The following is an 18,163-nucleotide window of genomic DNA, read 5'->3' as shown; positions in this document are numbered from 1 at the left end:
CCTGATCCCCCCCCCCTCCCAGCGGCATGCCTGACCCCGATAGAAACCCTGTGAAACCCTTGAATTCCCCCACTCCCCAGGACAGGTACAATCGAACTAGCTCCCATCCAAACTAATGCAACAATCAACTGATCACTAAACGTGGTGAGGCATGTTCTGACCCCATGAGACCCAGAGCCCTCCCGTCCACCCCCCTCCCCCTCCTCCCCACCCACATAAAACAGGGGAGCCCTCATCTACAGCTCATGGCTGGTGCCACCTTCCCTCCTCCCTCGAAGTCCAGCACATGCAGAAGCCAGTCCTTGGCGCCAGCTTAGACTTTCCTCACCCAACTTCATGCACCCATCTCATTGGAGTAAATCCGCCGTCTGGAGCATAACCTCCGGAAGGTCAAGCTCAGAGTTCCCATTCGTGCTGCTGGTAGGAGAAGTCCCAAGTCTGCCCATGTTGTGGCTAGTGACAGTGGAGTTCGGACTAGCCTCAACCCGGCTGATCTCTGCAACCGCCTGCACAGCCCTGTCCCTCTCAAGTTGGAGTTCCGGTGGCGTCATGGACCTCTGTGATCCCAGACGTGCAGGTGATCCTCGTTCCGTGGTGCTCGGTGGAGAAGTAGTTCTTGTTCCCGGTTTTCGCACCTCTAGCCACTGCCATGTGTCCTGCGGAGTAGTGCTCCCGTCTACTACTCTTCGGCGTGCTGGGAACAACATGGCGTACGGTAACTGCAGCTGCCGGAGTTTCAGCTTTAGTGCAAGGGAGTAAGCGCACTGCCTCTGCACCTCCCTACTGAAGTCCGGGAAGATCATCACCCTGGCGTTCGTGATTTGGAGGTTCTGCTTCCCCCGCTTGCTGAAGGATATGGTCTCTGTCACGGTAATGGAGCAAGCGCACAACCATCGTTCGCGGGGGGGAATCGGCTTGGTAGGTCTGGCTGGGACCCTGTGAGCTGGGTGGGTTATGGCTCGGTGAGTAGGGTCCCTCTGGTCACGGCCCCCTCCACTTTTCGGCCAGTGGCCGGGATCAGGGAAGGGCCTCCAGGCCCGCCAGGTACCCGCTCACTGTGTCTCCATAATGCGGTGGTGCGCGGATCAGTGTCCAGGCCTATCCGAGAACTGCGGGCCTGAGTGTCTTTGCACAAGCATCCCCCTGCACCACTTCGTGGCCACCATCTTGCGGGCTCTCTGTTCCAAGCCAGGTCGATCAATCTGCAGTGCACCGCGATCACCATGGGTTCTTGTCCCTGTGCCAGTCGTTCTGCAGTCCGCCCTCCACACCGCCACCCAAGCCAGATAGGGAGCCTCAGGACTGGCCGCTGCCCAGAGATAACAGCCTCACCAGCGCCCGGCCGCCATCTTGGAAGCTCCGCGCTCGGAGCCGAGTCGGAGAGATTTTCAGCTTTCCTCCATCTTGGGGGCGCCTTTGTCGCTTTTCGGGCTTTCTCCCGTGGCACCGGCTGTTCCCACCTATTGTGGGATGAGGGGCCCCCTCATACAGTCAGGATAGTTAGAGCAGGGGAAGCCACAGGCGGAGCTCCGGAGTCCGCTTCCCCTCACATCGGCGCCAAGCCACGCCCCCGGTAAGCCTCATGTTTAAAGTGTTTTTTTACTATAGACATTTGGGCGCTGATGAACTTTGCTGCTGGGCACACATGGGGCAGGAGTGTGGCCACAACGGGGCTCAGTGGGGTTGAGACTGCTGCCGTCTTTTGCACTGAAAGTGTGAAGGAGGGGGTCTCATGTTGAGTACCGGACAGGACGGGCTTGCGACTTACTGTCTTTTGAGGTTGATGAGGTGAAATTACAAAGTGGCGGATGTTGTGGGTATATGGCTCGGATATCACAAACGCATCCATGGGGCAATATCCCAATGCACTACAGCTGGTGCAAGCACTGGCTCACCTGGCTCCCTTCCGGCCCCAGGAGGCCAAGTGCCACCTCCTACTGCCTCACAGCACCATTTGTTCAAGCACAGTACGATACACAAATATACATAAACATTCATGCAAAACTATACCTGCACATACCCTCACCCCATCAGCAGAAGCAACTCTGTACATGCATATGGCATTTGAGGTAGCAGAACTAGGGGGAGATCTTCCTGGTAGATAATCATCTAGAGGGGTCCCTGAACGCCTGATAAGTTAAGTTGAGAGGACATCTGTTGGTGCACCATGAGTGGTGTCTCTATCCTGAGGTGGCACGGGGCATCTTTGATCAATGGGGCATGCCCTGGCTAGATCTGTTTGCCACTGTCAAGAACACACAATATCTCTCACTGTTGTTTCTGTCAAAAAGGTCATTGCGAGTTACATTCTGTCTGTGATGGGACATGGGTTTCCAGTACACGTTGCTGCCTGTGTCTCCCCTGCTTCCACAAAATGCATCTATGCTGTGTGCAAGAAAAAGTTTGTAGCCTGGTGTAGGGTTCGTTATTTAAACCCTGCGCTTGCCAGTCTCTGATGTATTGGGTTTTTTTTTATTATAGGCCCAGCACAGCCTTGCTGTCATCACAGTTAAGGGTTACTTGTAGGGTCTTTAAGCCTTTGTGTTTGCTTGATCAGCCGCCTCTCTTTAAATCGCTCTTTTCTGAAGTGCCTGACACAATGCTCCTGCTAGACCATTTGTCATGCCTCAGAAGGACCTGAATCTGACCTGATTTTCTTTATTCACACAATTCAAGCCTATGCACAGTTGCTCGCTGCAGCTTTTGACTCTCAAGACAGTCTTTCTTATTACTGTCACGGCTGCTGCAAGCACATGTATAAACTTCAGGCACTCTGCACAACCTCTAAACACCACTTTCTTCCTGGACAAATTGGTGCTGTACAATCTGGCTGGCCAAAGGTGATATCACCGTTCCATGTTGGTCATTGGATTACTGAGCCAACATTCTTCGCTCTGCCACAACCTTCAAAAGAGCAGTAAGGGCTCCACCTGCTTGTTCCTAAGAGAGCTTTGAATGTATTCAGTGACTGTACGAGAAACTATTGTGTGGATGATTAGCTCTTTTTTTGGGAAGGTGGTGCAAAATTGACTTTCTCAAGGTGGATACTCCTTTGTAATATAATCTGCTACTGTCTGACTAAGATGGAACTCCCAGAAGGCATACAGCTCATCCGCCAGGGCCAAGACCACGGCACTGGCAAGGGAGATGCTGATTCTTGATATCTGCCAGGCTGTGACGTGTGCATTGGTGCACACATTCACAAAACACTTCTGCCCTCACAGTGTGGTCCAACAGCACAGCCATTTTGGCCATTCGTTTGGCCCTTGCAAGACATTTAATCTGAGTCCATTCTTCCGACCTTCCACCTTTGGGAGGTAAGGCTCTGGTATCTATTCTGAAAGTGAGGAATCTGCTGTTGGAAATATCCATCAGAATAACAATATACCTTCAACTCTGTTTCTGGTGGAAACTATATCTTTCAGCAGATTCGTCACTACCCTCCTACCCCCCTGTTTTGTGGCGTGGACTCCTGAATATCATCATAATGTCTCAAGTTAGATTTTGGAGGTGGAAAACACCAATCAATAAACTGGTATCCTTGCGCAAGGGTGGGTCTAATGTGCAGCTCCGTGTTGTCATGCCCGGAGGCGGGATGCAGTTGCGACAAGGCCAATAGCACCTCCTGCCAGCATGCAGGAGCTGTGGCAGCAGTTTATCAAAACAGTTTGGGAAGATTTACAAGGTGAGGAATCTGTAGTTTGATGGTGTGCAGCAGAAATGTGGGTCTGTGTGGAAGATCCCGAACACTGCCTCAAAACTATTGTGCGATTGTGCAATTTAGTGTTGCTCCAGTCCATTCGAAAAATGCACCTGGATGTTGTTCGTGAAGTTTCGGTTTGGATAAACATTTTAAATAAACACCCACTGCATTCCCTACCATTGAATACTTTTTCCTCTCAGGTGAATTCTTAAAACCTAAATAATTGGAATGTGTCAAGGTATGTAAGCATGATGGACTTTGTATTTCCGCAAGTAATTACAAGGTATTCTCTTATCTTGCGCCTCCGGGTCCTTTCACAGTCAGAGAGTAAATGGTATTGCACAATAGAACACCTTAAGTACAATTGATAATCATCCACTGCTTCCCTACCGGTGAATCATTTTTCCTCTCGGGTGAAATCTTGAATCCTAAATAAGGAAAGTGTCGAGATACGTACGCATGTTGGACTTTGTATTTCCACAAGTAATCACAAAGTATTCTGTTCTCTTGCATCTCCGGGTCCTTTCACAGCCAGAAAGTAAACGGGACTGCACGAGAGAACACCTTAAATAAAATTGATAACACAAAATATGAAAGGAATTTGCTTAATCCAGTGAGTAACTGTGCTGGCATTATTAGGTGGGAATGTTGCATTTTACTTTTACATGTGATAACAAATGTGACCTATTTTGCCATGATTGCTTTTGAACTTCATTTCTTTTGAAATTTAGTTGGTAAGCATAAATTGTAAAGACAAAAGTACAAAACAGTATATTGTATGCAGTGCCTTGTTTATTTCTTGCACTAATTGTTTTTACTATGCAAGCAATATTGAGTGATAATATTTATTTTAAAATGTGATGAAGTCTTAAATTTGACATAGTTTCTCATGATCATTTCAGGAACAACTTATCACTTCAAATGTGTTACCAGCAAGACAGATGAGCAGTCATCAGATATGTGGTTCACTTTTAGTATAATTGTGCTAATTACTGCCATTCTAACAGAAAAGTCGTGAAGTTGCCTTCTTTTGTCAGTCACTAGTTATGGTGAAATACACTTAAAATAAAAGTGGTCAGCCCAATCAAAGAATAAATAAATGATGCACTTGTGGTTCCTGTTGTTTTTTTGTATTCTGTGGTTTCGATTTTTTTACCTTTTTGAATGATCAAGTGAGAGGCAGAATCTCGTTTAGTGCTCCATTCAACTCAAAAGCATGTTTGCTACCAAACATGGAAATACACTTATGCTTGCAACTTCAAAATATGTGTTCTCTGCATTTCTTGTTACAGAAATTAGTTGTCATGGAGAAAAGAAAGACGAGACTATGACCTTGGAAAACCAGCACTATATTAAACCAAAGGTTATTCAGTGTGATCCGGTCTGCGGTTCTTCGCTCATTCTTGAGAAATTGTCTACCTTTGAGAGGCAAAGCAGAGCCCTTCCAGACAGTGGAAGGAATGGTAAAACATTGGAGCTTACGGAAGATACTAACAGCAATGGAGAGAACTCAAATAGGTAACCAAAAAAATGATACTGCACATGGTATTTTAATGTTATGCAGCGGTGGCAGCAAAATCTTTTAATTTATACAAATAAATTAGTTATTAGAACCCCACCCACTGCAAAGAAAAGTTCTAGTCAACCCTTCCTCCTGGCAGCTAAATATACTGGTGACAGTGACAAAGTAAACATGCTCGATAGGCTATCTCCAGTGCAACACATTGAGTTATGCTTTTAGGATCATCCATGGTGTTAGCGCTGTTTAGGTCCCAGATCATTTCTTAAAAATTCTTCTTCAGAATATTAATACTGACAGCAATAGGTGAAATATACTCTAAACTGATATATTCATATATTTTACCAGTGGATGTCAGTTGCTTCATCAGTGTGCTGTCCCTGTTCTCTCAGCCAAGGCACAATCAGCATTTCATAGTACCACAGCATGAAATGTAGGTACACAATGTTGTAAAGGGTTACAGATGTTAGGCCTGCCAGAAAAGCCCCTAAGCCAGGATGTCAGAATGATGAACACCGAGAATGGCTAGGAATTAAAAGCTGCACTCACACCACATAACGTATCAAAGCCCTCCCTCAGGGTGCACATGGACTCAGCCATTTTGATGGCAACTGGGGCGGATTATCCATTAGGGCTCTGGGACTTTATCCCCCTGAAATTATTTCCTTCACATTCCTGCACAAATATTAAATAGATCGATTTATTTATTTATCAATATATTTAAGTAAGGACTGTCTGTGCCATTGATGACTGTCCGCATCACTCTGAAGTAGGAGACGGATGCCAGGCAGTAAATCAACTTTCTGAACTGTGACGCATGAGGCAGGGCTTTCTGTTCTAGAGCCCTTCATAATGAATCAATTCCATTGTATTCTACGGCAGCATCCACTGAAGGCCAGTGATGCTTTTACCGTCATAGTTTCGGGTGTTGAAGTCTGTCCTTGCGTGAGAGCAGCCGTCCACCATTCACAGGCATATATCCCGCCCTTTCTCATTCATCACACATAGAAGTGGATGCATGTACATGTGTTTTGGAGTCTTATCCTGGGTAATTGTAAATGTTTAAATGCTAATATTCAGTTGTGCATATTGTACTGAGACCCCGCGCCAGCCTAACCTCCCCCTCTGGGACTCCCCAGGGCCTGGCTGCATTTCGCTGGCCCCGTTCGAAATGGAGCTGCTGCATTTGTTCTTCCGTGAAATGGATCCAATAGACCAGCAGGCCAGGATTCTTGCCCCCTTGTGAACTTGATACAAATATCCGAGTCAAACGTAAAGCAGGAGAAATGTGCTCACAGTGGACAGTTATATGCTGTATGACATTAAAACTGTCCCTGAGCACAGAATCCTGCACAGAAGTACATGCTGTGCGTCTTAAAGTCTCTCCAGTCCAGGGGAGCTATGTCGGCTCATTTGATATAAATGCATTGCAGTTCTAATTCGGTCAGCTGGTAGAGTGTCTTTAAATCAGCTGCGTGCCTCACTGTAAGTACTACATCCCTTCAAGTGTGTGGTCATGCTGCTTAGTCTCCCGACCAAGAGCATGCAATGCAGACTTTACCAATAACATGGTATTAATGGCACCGTTTTTTCTTCCCACGGTTTGATGAAATAATAATCTGGAAAAAAAAACATTGTGTGTAGTTTTAAAAAAAATTGATTTACAAGATAAAGATGGACATTAGGGATCATAGCAGTCTGGCCCATGGCCCTCCAGCCCTCATTACTGCAGTCTTGGACGCCAGTGATATGCCCTTGACAACATTAATGCCAAAATCATGGCTTGATTTACGAACAAATGAAAGTTAAAAGCGATACGTTTGTCTCTCATTTCAAGTTTTACTTAATCTTGCCTCCTTCAGAGTTAGCTATTTAATCATGTTGTGTTTCTTTCTGTATTTTTTTCCATGCATACTTTGAGCAGGGGTTTGATGGGCTTTAATTGAGAGCTCTGACGCTGAAGCCAAAGCACAGTGCCTGGCAGTGGGTTGGCCTCTCTGCAGAGCACTCAGAACAATGGTCATGTATTCCAGTGGCAATTGCAATTTTGTGAAAATGTGTGTGAAGGGGGTGCACACATGGCAAAATATTTACCGGGCAAAAGTAAATAAATTGCTTACATGGGAGTGCAGTGTATGTTTGGAAGTGGTGAAGTAAGGGAGATGCAAGGAAATGCATTTGGGGGAATAGTGGAAAGAGAGGTGGTTGAAGATATTCAGATGGGCGCGATGTGCAGAGAAAAAGGACGTATATATCTTACATAAAGCACACTTAAGTGAAGGCCAAAACTCCCTCCACTGGCCTCAATACTATTGAAATTTCAGAATTGAAACATTTTGAAGGTTAATTGCACAACACAACAACTTCAGCCTTTTAAAGTGTGTAGTTGCCCAGTGTCTTGCACTGCATGTGGCATCAACTTTGGAAGGGCTCACAGCTACTGATTGCAATCAGTCACAAAGAAGTATGTGAAGACAGGTCATTACGTGGGATGAAAAATGTGTTGATTCTCTAAAAGGGAACACGTAAAATACATTTCTATGATTTCCCATAGTTTGCTACCCGACCAGTATTTTGATTTCTCTCGGAGATGTAATTGCATCCAGATATATAAAACAACTGACCTACACCTAAAACCTGTCCGTGCAATTGATTTTTTCAGTGGTGGTTAGTTGTTTAACATAAATGAGTAACAACAAGTTATAAATAATTTGGCCAGTACAGTAACTGTTGAACATATTAATGCAATAAGATATACGGCAGTTTTTATGTGTTTAATATTTCAGAACTATACGTTCCCAGTGCTTTAAAAGCCTTGCTTGATCACTAAATTAATTTGCTATGAAATGCACAATTTGCCAGTCTTTTTAAATCTGGATTAGGATCTAGCCTGGACCCCACGTTTGTCCATTAAGTTTGCCCGTGTTCCTCACTACGTAAAAGTCATACCAAACTTTTATGCCTCACCACTTTCAAATCTGTAACTAGGGCAGTTAGACCCAGTGGGCCAGATTCTGGCTGGGCCGTTTATAAATGTCTAGCAGGGAAGTGGGCCAGGACCTGTGTTGTTTTTGTGTCTTGAATTAGCGCTAGACCAAACTATTTCTTTTATTTGATCTGGTACTTTATTTATTCCTTTTTCTTCAACTTTTTTTTATTTTATTTTTTTATTCTATGTTGCATATTTGGGACAGATTTTTTTTTCATGTTTCCTTAATTGAAACGCTGATATCTATATATGAAATAGGATTTTGATATAAGACTTCAAAGATATTAGGATGTTTGATTTTTTCACGTTAATGTTTATTTATATTTTGTATTTAAACCCCAATTTTGTCGTTTAATGTTTTGTTAATCATATGTACACAAGTATTTTCTGTAGATAGACATTATCTTTTTCTGTTCCAAATATGCAACAAAGAATTAAAAAAAAAAGTTGACGATAAATATAGTTTGGTCTAGCACTAATTCAAGATGCAAAAACACCACAGGTCCTGGCCCACTTCCCTGCTACACATTCACCACTTTCAAAGTCACCATCCGTCACTGGATGGCAATCTTTTCCAGGTAGCAAGCTTTGTAACTTGCGCCAACAGCCTGTTTCCACAGATGGCAATTTCCTAATGACCCTTGTCTGGAAACATGAATGATGAAAACAGTTTACAGCACAATCAGCTAAAGTAATATCTAAAAAATCATAGATTAAATTTAACTAAAACTATTGCCTAGAAAAGAGGCTAGTTGGGCAAACTTTCTCAGTTCGCACTCTTTCTGTCTCTTTCCCTCCCACTCTCTCTCCCCCTCATTGCCTCTCTCCCGTCTCCTCCTGTTATTCATTCTGGTTAGTGAAAAATGCATGTGTGGCCTGTTTCAAGTGTTTGTGTGGGGAAAAACTGTGCAGACTAAATGATGTTCCGTGCAGTAACATTGAATAATGCAGAAAATGGTGACTCACCTTAAGGTCTTTTTTATGTCCTTTTGAACATGACACACAACCTGCTTCTGTCCATGTGGGTCAGAGATAATGCATAGATGTGTATGGAGGAGATTACAGTACACACATACATTTCCTTCCAGGCATGTATTTTCCAGCAACTGTACCTGAGCCCCCTTTGTGTTGTGCTGAAAGCATCTGGGTTCATTTACATGGACATGTATCCCTAGACCTGGAATAGACCTAGCAAACCCAGCCAGTCAGACTGAGAAGAAGAGGCCACTGACCTGGGGAGGTACACGCTCATAACTATCATAATTCAGATTCATGGCACAGCAGACTGAATCAAGCAATGAAACCCAGGAGTCAATGGGCCCATGCATCCCTGCTTGCAAGACCTGGCTCAATAGATATATGTATGACCCCTGTGGTTCTCCAGCAGAGCTCATTCTAGCACAGCAAGTGTGGTGAGCTTGCATCATGTCTGATTTGACTGGTACCGTCCCTGACTTTATAGAAGTCAGTATTAGCTCCATTTTGCAACAGGGGAAAATATATTATTGGTCTTAGGCTATTGTCCTGTTGGCTTTGCCTTGTCACTGAGATTCTCAAATACTTTGAATCATACCTCTAACCCCCATGTTTCCAGCAGTTAGCAGTTCTCTGGTATGATGTTCTCTCTGTTGTCTATTTTCGAAATGTACAGTTATCACGCAAATGACAATAAAATATTTATTTTTTCTAATCATCCTTGGATGTTTAAATAAGTCTTCAGATTACATTACTGCAAAGTCAATAGTATTGTTTACATGCACAAATAAAATGTTTTTCTGCTATGTGCTTAAAAACATATTCTATACCTGCTCTAGATACAAATGCCTAGTAGTAGCATTTATATTGTTGTATTTCAATTATATGCATTGGTTAATTTTATGCTTTAATTTAAGATTTTTATTTGAAATATATGGCTGTCACATTTGGGTGGCGATGTGATTTATTAAACGTTTAATAGCACATTTGCTTGCAATAAAAATGAAAAAAATCATTATTGAAACAGCTTTCCAAGGCCACGGCTGTTGTCTTAGCGCTGTTTGTTGTTTTTTTTTGTTCTATGAGATGATATTGTTTAATAAGTTAAATTAATTTTAAACAATTACGTGCTCCAAAGTCATTTAAACTGTGCATAGATAAACACACATTCTTAAATACATAGTATTCTGAAAAGGTGACTATCGTTTAATTTTTATATACAGTGATATAAAAGTAGCCGGGCCCCTAAAACCATTTAGAAGCAGGTTCCCTAAGCCGAAACCTAATATTGGAAGAGCATCAAGTATAAAAAGAAATGGACATCAGAAATCTGCTACTGTAGATCCACTAAAGGTGGATCAAGCACAAAATGGTAAGTTTTTGGCACTTGTTGTGAAATTCTAATGGTCTGTATCCATAATCCTCCCAAATTAAAGTAAATCCTGCATCAGAGTTTAGTTACCTTTTTTTTACTAGAATACATCTGTATTCATCTTCTCTTTCTCAAAATGTGTGTATATTATTGTGTGCATGATTAGCATACTTCTTAATCACATCACAAATGCTAGGTTAATAAGTACTTTGTGGAGGGGGTTCTCTTGATATAGCAAAAACACCTTGCAGCTCTTTGTGCTACTACTTTTTACCATAGTTCAATCTATTTCGGTGGCATGTGAACAAAGCTTCTTCTTCATTGTCTTTGCATGCTAGCAATTTAGTTCTCTATCCTGCATGAGTGTAGTTAGACTTATTGTCCTTTACCAACTTTTTATAGTCAGCCTAGTTGGTTTATTCATGAATCTTATTACAGACACTATTGTAGCAAAATGCTGAAGGTTAAGTTATCAGTAACCCTTTCTATTATCTTCACCGGAAGCATTAAATGAAAGATATGCCTCCTGACCCCACCTCCACCACTCTTCCCTCATTTTATATTTTTGTTTAATAGTTTGAATAATCCCTGCTTTGAGCATTAAATCTTTTTCTGATGGATACTTTCGGCTGCAGCTTCCTCACCTGCAATATATCCCCAGGCACCAGACTAGTTCTGGAGAATTTAATCATCTGATAGAGACTTTGAGCTGTAGATTCCTTACCTTTGAATTTCCCAGATGTCAGGCTGGGTCTAGAAACTTTTGAACGAGCAATGCCCCTTCACGCACAGTCGGGTGGCTCCATTTAGCTCTGTGTTTCATTGTCATCGTCGTCAGCGTTGGTTATGACTTCGCGGTTACCTATATAGGCGCCACCCTGGCGTGCAGACATCAGTTCATCTCTTTTCATGCCAGTTGAGCGCCGATCCAGGAAGAGCACCCATCTGTTGCTTTTTGACCAGCCTTTTTTTACTTTTTGTCAACTTCGGAATTTTTTTCATTGTGTGCGAGGATGTCTTAAAGGAAGACAGGGTTTGAATCATGTGGTACCTGTCACCGCATGATGTCTGTAACTGACCCCCACCTCGTCGGTCTCTGGTGCCTTGAGTGCGCCCACAAATTTAAGTCGTGCTCGGACTGTCGGACTATAACTCTGAAGGCCTTGCAGGAGCGTGCTATAAAGCTCCTTGTGAAGCTTCTTGCGTCTGGGCAGTCAACACTATCCAGCAAGACTCCGCTGAGGTCCCTGTCTTGTTCAAAGAAGAGGAGGTCACAAGACCGCTCCCGGAGCCCCAAGTCCTCTTCAGCCCACTCAAGGTCATCGGGAAAGAGGCATACGAAGTAGAAGTCCAAGCGGACTTCGTCTTCGCCTCGACTGTTGTCAGTTGATGAACAAGGTAAGTTGAACTGACGCTCTAAGCACAGTTCTGCGGAGCCGAAGCCAGGGTCGACTTTGCACCTCCCTACCTTTCAGGGAGCCAGAGCGACCCCGGCTCAAATGAAAGAATTTTACGCGGCCATGCGCCTAGTGTTTGAACTGGCTGCCTCTCTGGTGAGCCCACGGGGTTGAAAGGAGCCCCATCGAATTTGACTGTCGGCTCCAGGCATGGCGCTTGTGGGGCCCGGATCGGTACGACGACAGTCATGCCATCGTAACCTTCCCCAGCGTCGGACCAGAAGGCGGTTCCTTCGGGGCTGCCGGTGCCCCATCCTTTTCCCCGACAACACAGAGTCGGAAATGCACCTCTCAATGCCAATTCCGGCGTCGATAGAACCCAGGGGTTCTAAGTTGTTGCCTCACAATTTGATGATGTTTAAGGCTCAGGAGAGGATTGGGAGGGGTCTTTGGACCCTTCAGAACACCAGGATGTTTCTGCAGAGCAGATGGACTGTTATGGGGAACCTGGGTTGGCCAGTGTACTGGACACTTACCCAGATACTGGCCTGCTCTCTCTGGCTACGGAGGAGGGGGCTTCTTATGCTGTGGTGGTCCAAAGAGTAGCCCCGGCCCTCGGACTGTAGTAGCACTTCGTGCAGGTCAGGATTAATCTGACCGAAATGCTTCGGCCTGCGGCGTTCACCTCTGAACCGCTTTTGCCCTTCAATGAGGCACTTACTGATGTCCTAGACACATGGTCCTAGCCTAGCACAGAGGCTCCTGTGAATAGGACAGTTGCACGCCACCATCATCCGTCTCCGGGCGACCCGAAGTTCCTCAGCCAACATCCCACCCCTGAAAGTTCGGTGGTGCAAGCTTCTACCTCCCAGGGTGTGTTCCCTTTCGCCCCACCGGATAGAGAATCCAAGAGGCTGGAGTCACTTGGTAAGATGTTTTCTTCCTTCAACCTGGCCTTGTAGTTGGTGAATACCGCATGCTTATTGGGCCGTTTCTCCCACTCCCTTTGGGAGACGGTTGCACAAGTGCTGCCACAAGTCCCAGAGGAGGTCCGGCTGTGCTCTCTCAGGCGGTTAAGGATGGGAAAGTTACAGCAAAAATCACCATTAGGTGTGGCCTTGACACGACTGATTCGCTGGGCAGAGCAATTTCATCTACAGTAGTCTTGCGGTGCCATACCTGGCTTAGAACAACTGGCTTTTCAGACGATGTCCAGGCAAACTTGATGGACATGCTGTTTGATGTATCCTGTTTTTTGGGGGTGAAGGCAGACTTGGCCCTAGTGCAGTTCAAGGACTCTTAAACTATGGCCAGATCCTTGGACCTTTCTTCTACACCTCGTAGCCAGTCTAGCTTTCACCCCTTTCGTGGCATTGGAAGGAGAGTCCAGCTGCATCAGCCCTATCCCAACCACGTCCTGTCCAAGTTGTGCGGGGACGGGTGCGCCGTTCATTCCGTCCAAGGAATTTAATTTAATTTATATTAAAACAACATTTATTGAGTGCATTGCTACCCAAAAGCATCTCAGCGCTAGCAGCAGGACAGAGTGGAGATAAATGGTTTAAAGAGGGGCATTTCGGAACAACCAGGTTTTGAGGAGTTTCCGAAAAGGAAGGTGACGTGACTCTGACCGATGATATCCAGGGAGAGTATTCCAGAGTCTGGCTACATTGTATGAGAAGGACTTTCCTACACTTCTCACCCTTTTAAATTTGGGGATTATGGCCAAATTTGAATTAGCCAAACGTAGACATCTCTAGAGGTAGTAAAAGGTGATGAGAGACTCATTTATTGAGGGGCCATTCCCGCATTAGGTATTGTGAGCTACGCACAGGGATTTGAACGTTATCCCATCTGAGATAGGAAGCCAATGTAAGGCCTTCAGAACAGGCCTAGCCGATTGAGTTCTGGGCGTACCAAGTAGTAGCCGAGCGGCACAGTTCTGAACAACTTGGAGTTTCCTTATCGTAGAGTTGGGAGCTCCCAAATAGAGGGAGATCCCATAATGCAACCGAGAAAGGATCAGGGCCTGGACCATCATTCTTCTCGTTCTCTTAGGAAGGAGAGGAAGGATTTACTGCAGGAGTCTGAGGATGCTATAGCAAGCCCCTGACTCAAAGAGTTTCCCAGGAGCATTAGCTCTGTTTTTCCTCCATTTAGTTTGAGACAGGAGTGGTCTATCCATGATGCCACTTTCACTAAGCAAACTTTCAGGTCGGATGGAGTATTCTGGTGGTGGTTGAGAGCAACCACCAACTGTGTATCATCGGTATAGGTGACGTTTTTGATCCCATATGGCAGAATAATATCTGCGAGCGGTTTCATGTATACATTCTTATTTATTTATTTTAAACTTTTTTCAAACATACAAAATACACGCCTCAACGTGTCAACAAACCCCCACGTGACAACATAATATAGTCATAATTTTTCCTTTTGCAGGACTCAACAAAATACATAATGGTGATGTAATGTTGCCAATCGTTTCACATTTCGAGACACACACTGCTACCCTAAATTTTTATGTTTGGTGAACATCCGCACCCGTGAACAGAAGGTATGTTGTGAGAGACGCCCAGCAATCCCTTGGCCTTGATGGTGTAGGCAGTTCCTCCGCATAACACAACAACTGATCTCTACGATATACCACATCCTTCAACCAATCCTTGAATTTAGGTTCATTTTTGCTATGCCAGTTTTGCGCCACTTTTCTTTTGGCTACTAACAAAGCTAAAAGAACAAAGCGTCTATTTTCCAATTTTAAATGCTTCACAAGCCCCAGTAGACACATCTGTGGTGTACAGCCCACCTCTTCCAGCACCATTTCAGTCAGCGCTTTTATGACGGAAACTCAGAATCCTTGAATTCCGCAGCACAGCCAGGCCAAATGGAAGAAGTCTGCCTCCTGCGCATGGCATCTTTTACAACTGGTCAATTCTTTTAACTCATATCTTTGTAACTATGTGGGGGTATAATACAGCTGTTGTACAAATTTGAAGTGTATTATGCGCAAGTTGCAGTTAGCCGTCAGCCGCCTTGTCACAGAACAACTAAAGTGAGATTTCCCAACGTCCACTTGCTTTGCTGGGTTTGGGTGCCGTATCTGCTTGCGTTATATAATCGAGCTTGCGCAAAACGATTGCAGTAGGCTCAGCAGGATAGGTTTGATAGGGTGTCTATCATTAAAAGGTTCAGATGGCTTCCCGAAGCCGGTAATACTTGAATACCGACATTTGTGAACTGGGATGGCGGTCATTTATGGCACTTAGAATTGAGGCAGGTGCACAGCTTCCCTTTGTCGTGCCTTTTTCACAGATTTAGAGTTAATTTAAAGGTGCTCCACAAGTGGCGTCCGAATGCCCTATGACGCCTAAAATGAATCAAATTAACGTGCTCCTAATGGGTCATTAGTTGCATCCTTGCAGGCACACAATCACCCCTCAATAACCAATGAGGGTTCTGAACACAGTATTCCTTCAATATTTCTTCGTTTTATTTCACAAAATGTCAATGCTTTTACGTTTTGCTTTCATTTGTTCCATTCATTAGCTGATTTCACTGTTATACATGCGGTATATATTGCGTCAACATCCAATGCATTTTGGGCATATATGACTGCCCTTCATCAGGGTGCAATACTAAAGAAAATTCAAAAAAATGAAAATAATCAACATATAAACTATACATCAGCAAATTATTCGTACATGCGACTTGTGTAACTTCGTGTTCAATGTTAAAGTGTGAAACTAGAGTGTAAATATCCTACATGCCACCGCACAACCACTATTAATCCAGTGGAGTCCAAAAAATCCTTCTAAGTATCGAGTGTATAAGGTATGCACACTGTAAAATTTATTAGTGTATTTTACATTCGAACCCTTATAACCTTATAACCTGTGGGAATAACTTACAAAGTTCAAAAAACTCACATGCCAGTGTCACCGCGTATAGCGAGAACTCTTCTTAGAAAAAACGGGGGAAACCAAATTGTAATACCTGTACTCATGCGGATTATCGCATTCAGATTGTTCAAAAAATCTAATCTCCAACAACAAACAAACTGACCTGTTCTTAACTCACACCAAAGTTTCTTCGAAGTTCCCAAAAGTTCCAGCTTGTTTGGACTATCAGTTTGCTTTCAAACATAATCTCATTTGCCTTCTCATTGGCCATGAGACCAATCATGTGACCAAAAAACGAGCTAGACCACATACTTATGCACTACATAGTCTCCCTCCATTTTGCAACAGACAGTGTGAGACTCCTGGAAGGCAAATGATATTATGTTTGAAAACAAACTGATAGTCCAAACAAGCTGGAACTTTTGGGAACTTCGAAGAAACTTTGGTGTGAGATAAGAACAGGTCAGTTTGTTTGTTGTTGGAGATTAGATTTTTTGAACAATCTGAATGCGATAATCCGCATGAGTACAGGTATTACGATTTGGTTTCCCCCGTTTTTTCTTAGAAGAGTTCTCGCTATACGCGGTGACACTGGCATGTGAGTTTTTTTTAACTTTGTAAGTTACTCCCACAGGTTAAAAGGTTATAAGGGTTCGAATGTAAAATACACTAATATTTTTACAGTGTGCATACCTTATAAACTCGATACTTAGAAGGATTTTTTGGACTCCACGGGATTAATAGTGGTCGTGCGGTAGCATGTAGGATATTTACACTCTAGTTTCATACTTTAACATTGAACACGAAGTTACACAAGTCACATGTACGAATAATTTGCTGATGTATAGTTTATATGTTGATTATTTTCATTTTTTTTAATTTTCTTTAGTATTGCAACCTGATGAAGGGCAGTCATATATGCCCGAAATGCATTGGATGTTGATGAAATATATGCCGCATGTATAACAGTGAAATCAGCAGCCATCGTGACAAAGGTGCCCTCTGGGTATGCATCACCCATTGTAACTATACCCATGCCCGCCAGTATCTCCAGAGCTCATTTATCCTGTGCTACCGAGATGCTGGGGTGGTACACTATCGGAAGCACCGGAGCATATATAGGGGATCAACCCGCCCGTCTCGCCATTGCACGCCATGCCAGTGCCATGCAGTCAGCAGTACACATTTCCTTATGGGAAAAGTTTTTATGAACCTTCAACAGCAAAGTCACAGGTTGATCCGGGAACACATCATCGGCTTCCACCGCGACATGCGGAATAAAATGGGGAGGGTAAAACCAGTAGTGTGCAAACTTTGCCTGAGCACATAAATAATACACATAAAGACCTTGAGCCCCAAAGCCACCCTGCGCGTATGGCCTTGTAAGAGCTTCTCAACTACACCTGGATTTCTTGCCCGCCCAAATCAAAGGAGTAGTGCAGAACGCAGCCTGGTGAAAAAAGAGCCAGATAGCTTAATAGGTACATTATTAAAGAGACACAGAAACCTAGGAAGTTTAACCATCTTTATGACTGCGATTCTGTCAGCTAGGGGCAGTGGCAATTTAATCCACCTATTCACCTGCTCTTCAGCCACAACCAATGCCCTGCCAAAGTTTTCCCTCAACACTATCTCCGGATCTATGTGTACCCACTCCCCTATTTGACAGGTTCCTCCGTCCATTCCAACGGATACTCCAGTGTGAATTGTCTCGTACTAGTGGTTAGAAGACTTTCCCCAGTTAATTCTGAGCCCCAACAACCTTTCATATTTAATATATTCACGGATCAACTAGTGTAATTTCTCCTCTGCACCATGTCATCCGCATACATGGAAATTATGCGCGGCCGCTGCATGAATTGTAATGCGGTGCCCCCATGTTTTTGTCGCCCCATGCACGCTAACAGCTCCATCACAATAGCAAATAGAAGCGGTTACACCAGGCGAGCTATGCCTAGTTCCTTTATGTATTTTTATTAGGCTAGAGTAAGAGTTATTAATCTGCACCCTTGCCACTGAAGATGTTTACAGAATCTCTATCCATTGTATGGAGGCAAAAGGCAATCCCATCCTTCTCAACGTGTCAAACATGTATCCCCATTGAATTGAATCGAATGCCTTAGCAGCGTCTAGCAACACTGCCACAGCTTTAGTATCTGGGTCTAGTTGATGCAACACTGCAAACACTGTTCTTAAATTATGAGATGTGGACCGTAATGGGACAAATCCCGATTGGTGCGGGAGAACTTACGCTGGCAACAGTGGACACAATTTGGTGGCAATGATTTTAGCAATTATTTTGTATC

At 44.0% G+C, this 18,163-nt stretch overlaps 1 protein-coding gene across 3 annotated transcripts in view; it reads left to right on the top strand.

Annotated features, from left to right (window-relative positions):
* Positions 1 to 18,163, top strand: part of BDP1 (BDP1 general transcription factor IIIB subunit) — a 1,449,812-nt gene that overhangs the window by 1,087,003 nt on the left and 344,646 nt on the right. For all 3 annotated transcript variants that reach the window (XM_078675286.1, XM_078675285.1, XM_078675287.1), the window contains 2 exons: positions 4,996 to 5,221; positions 10,410 to 10,558. In XM_078675286.1, coding sequence (XP_078531412.1) covers positions 4,996 to 5,221; positions 10,410 to 10,558 — 375 coding nt within the window. The remainder of the gene's footprint in view (positions 1 to 4,995; positions 5,222 to 10,409; positions 10,559 to 18,163) is intronic.

This window comes from Lissotriton helveticus, chromosome 2_1, assembly GCF_964261635.1.
Source record: "Lissotriton helveticus chromosome 2_1, aLisHel1.1, whole genome shotgun sequence".
Taxonomy (NCBI): domain Eukaryota; kingdom Metazoa; phylum Chordata; class Amphibia; order Caudata; family Salamandridae; genus Lissotriton; species Lissotriton helveticus.
This window is presented reverse-complemented; position numbering and strand designations above follow the sequence as displayed.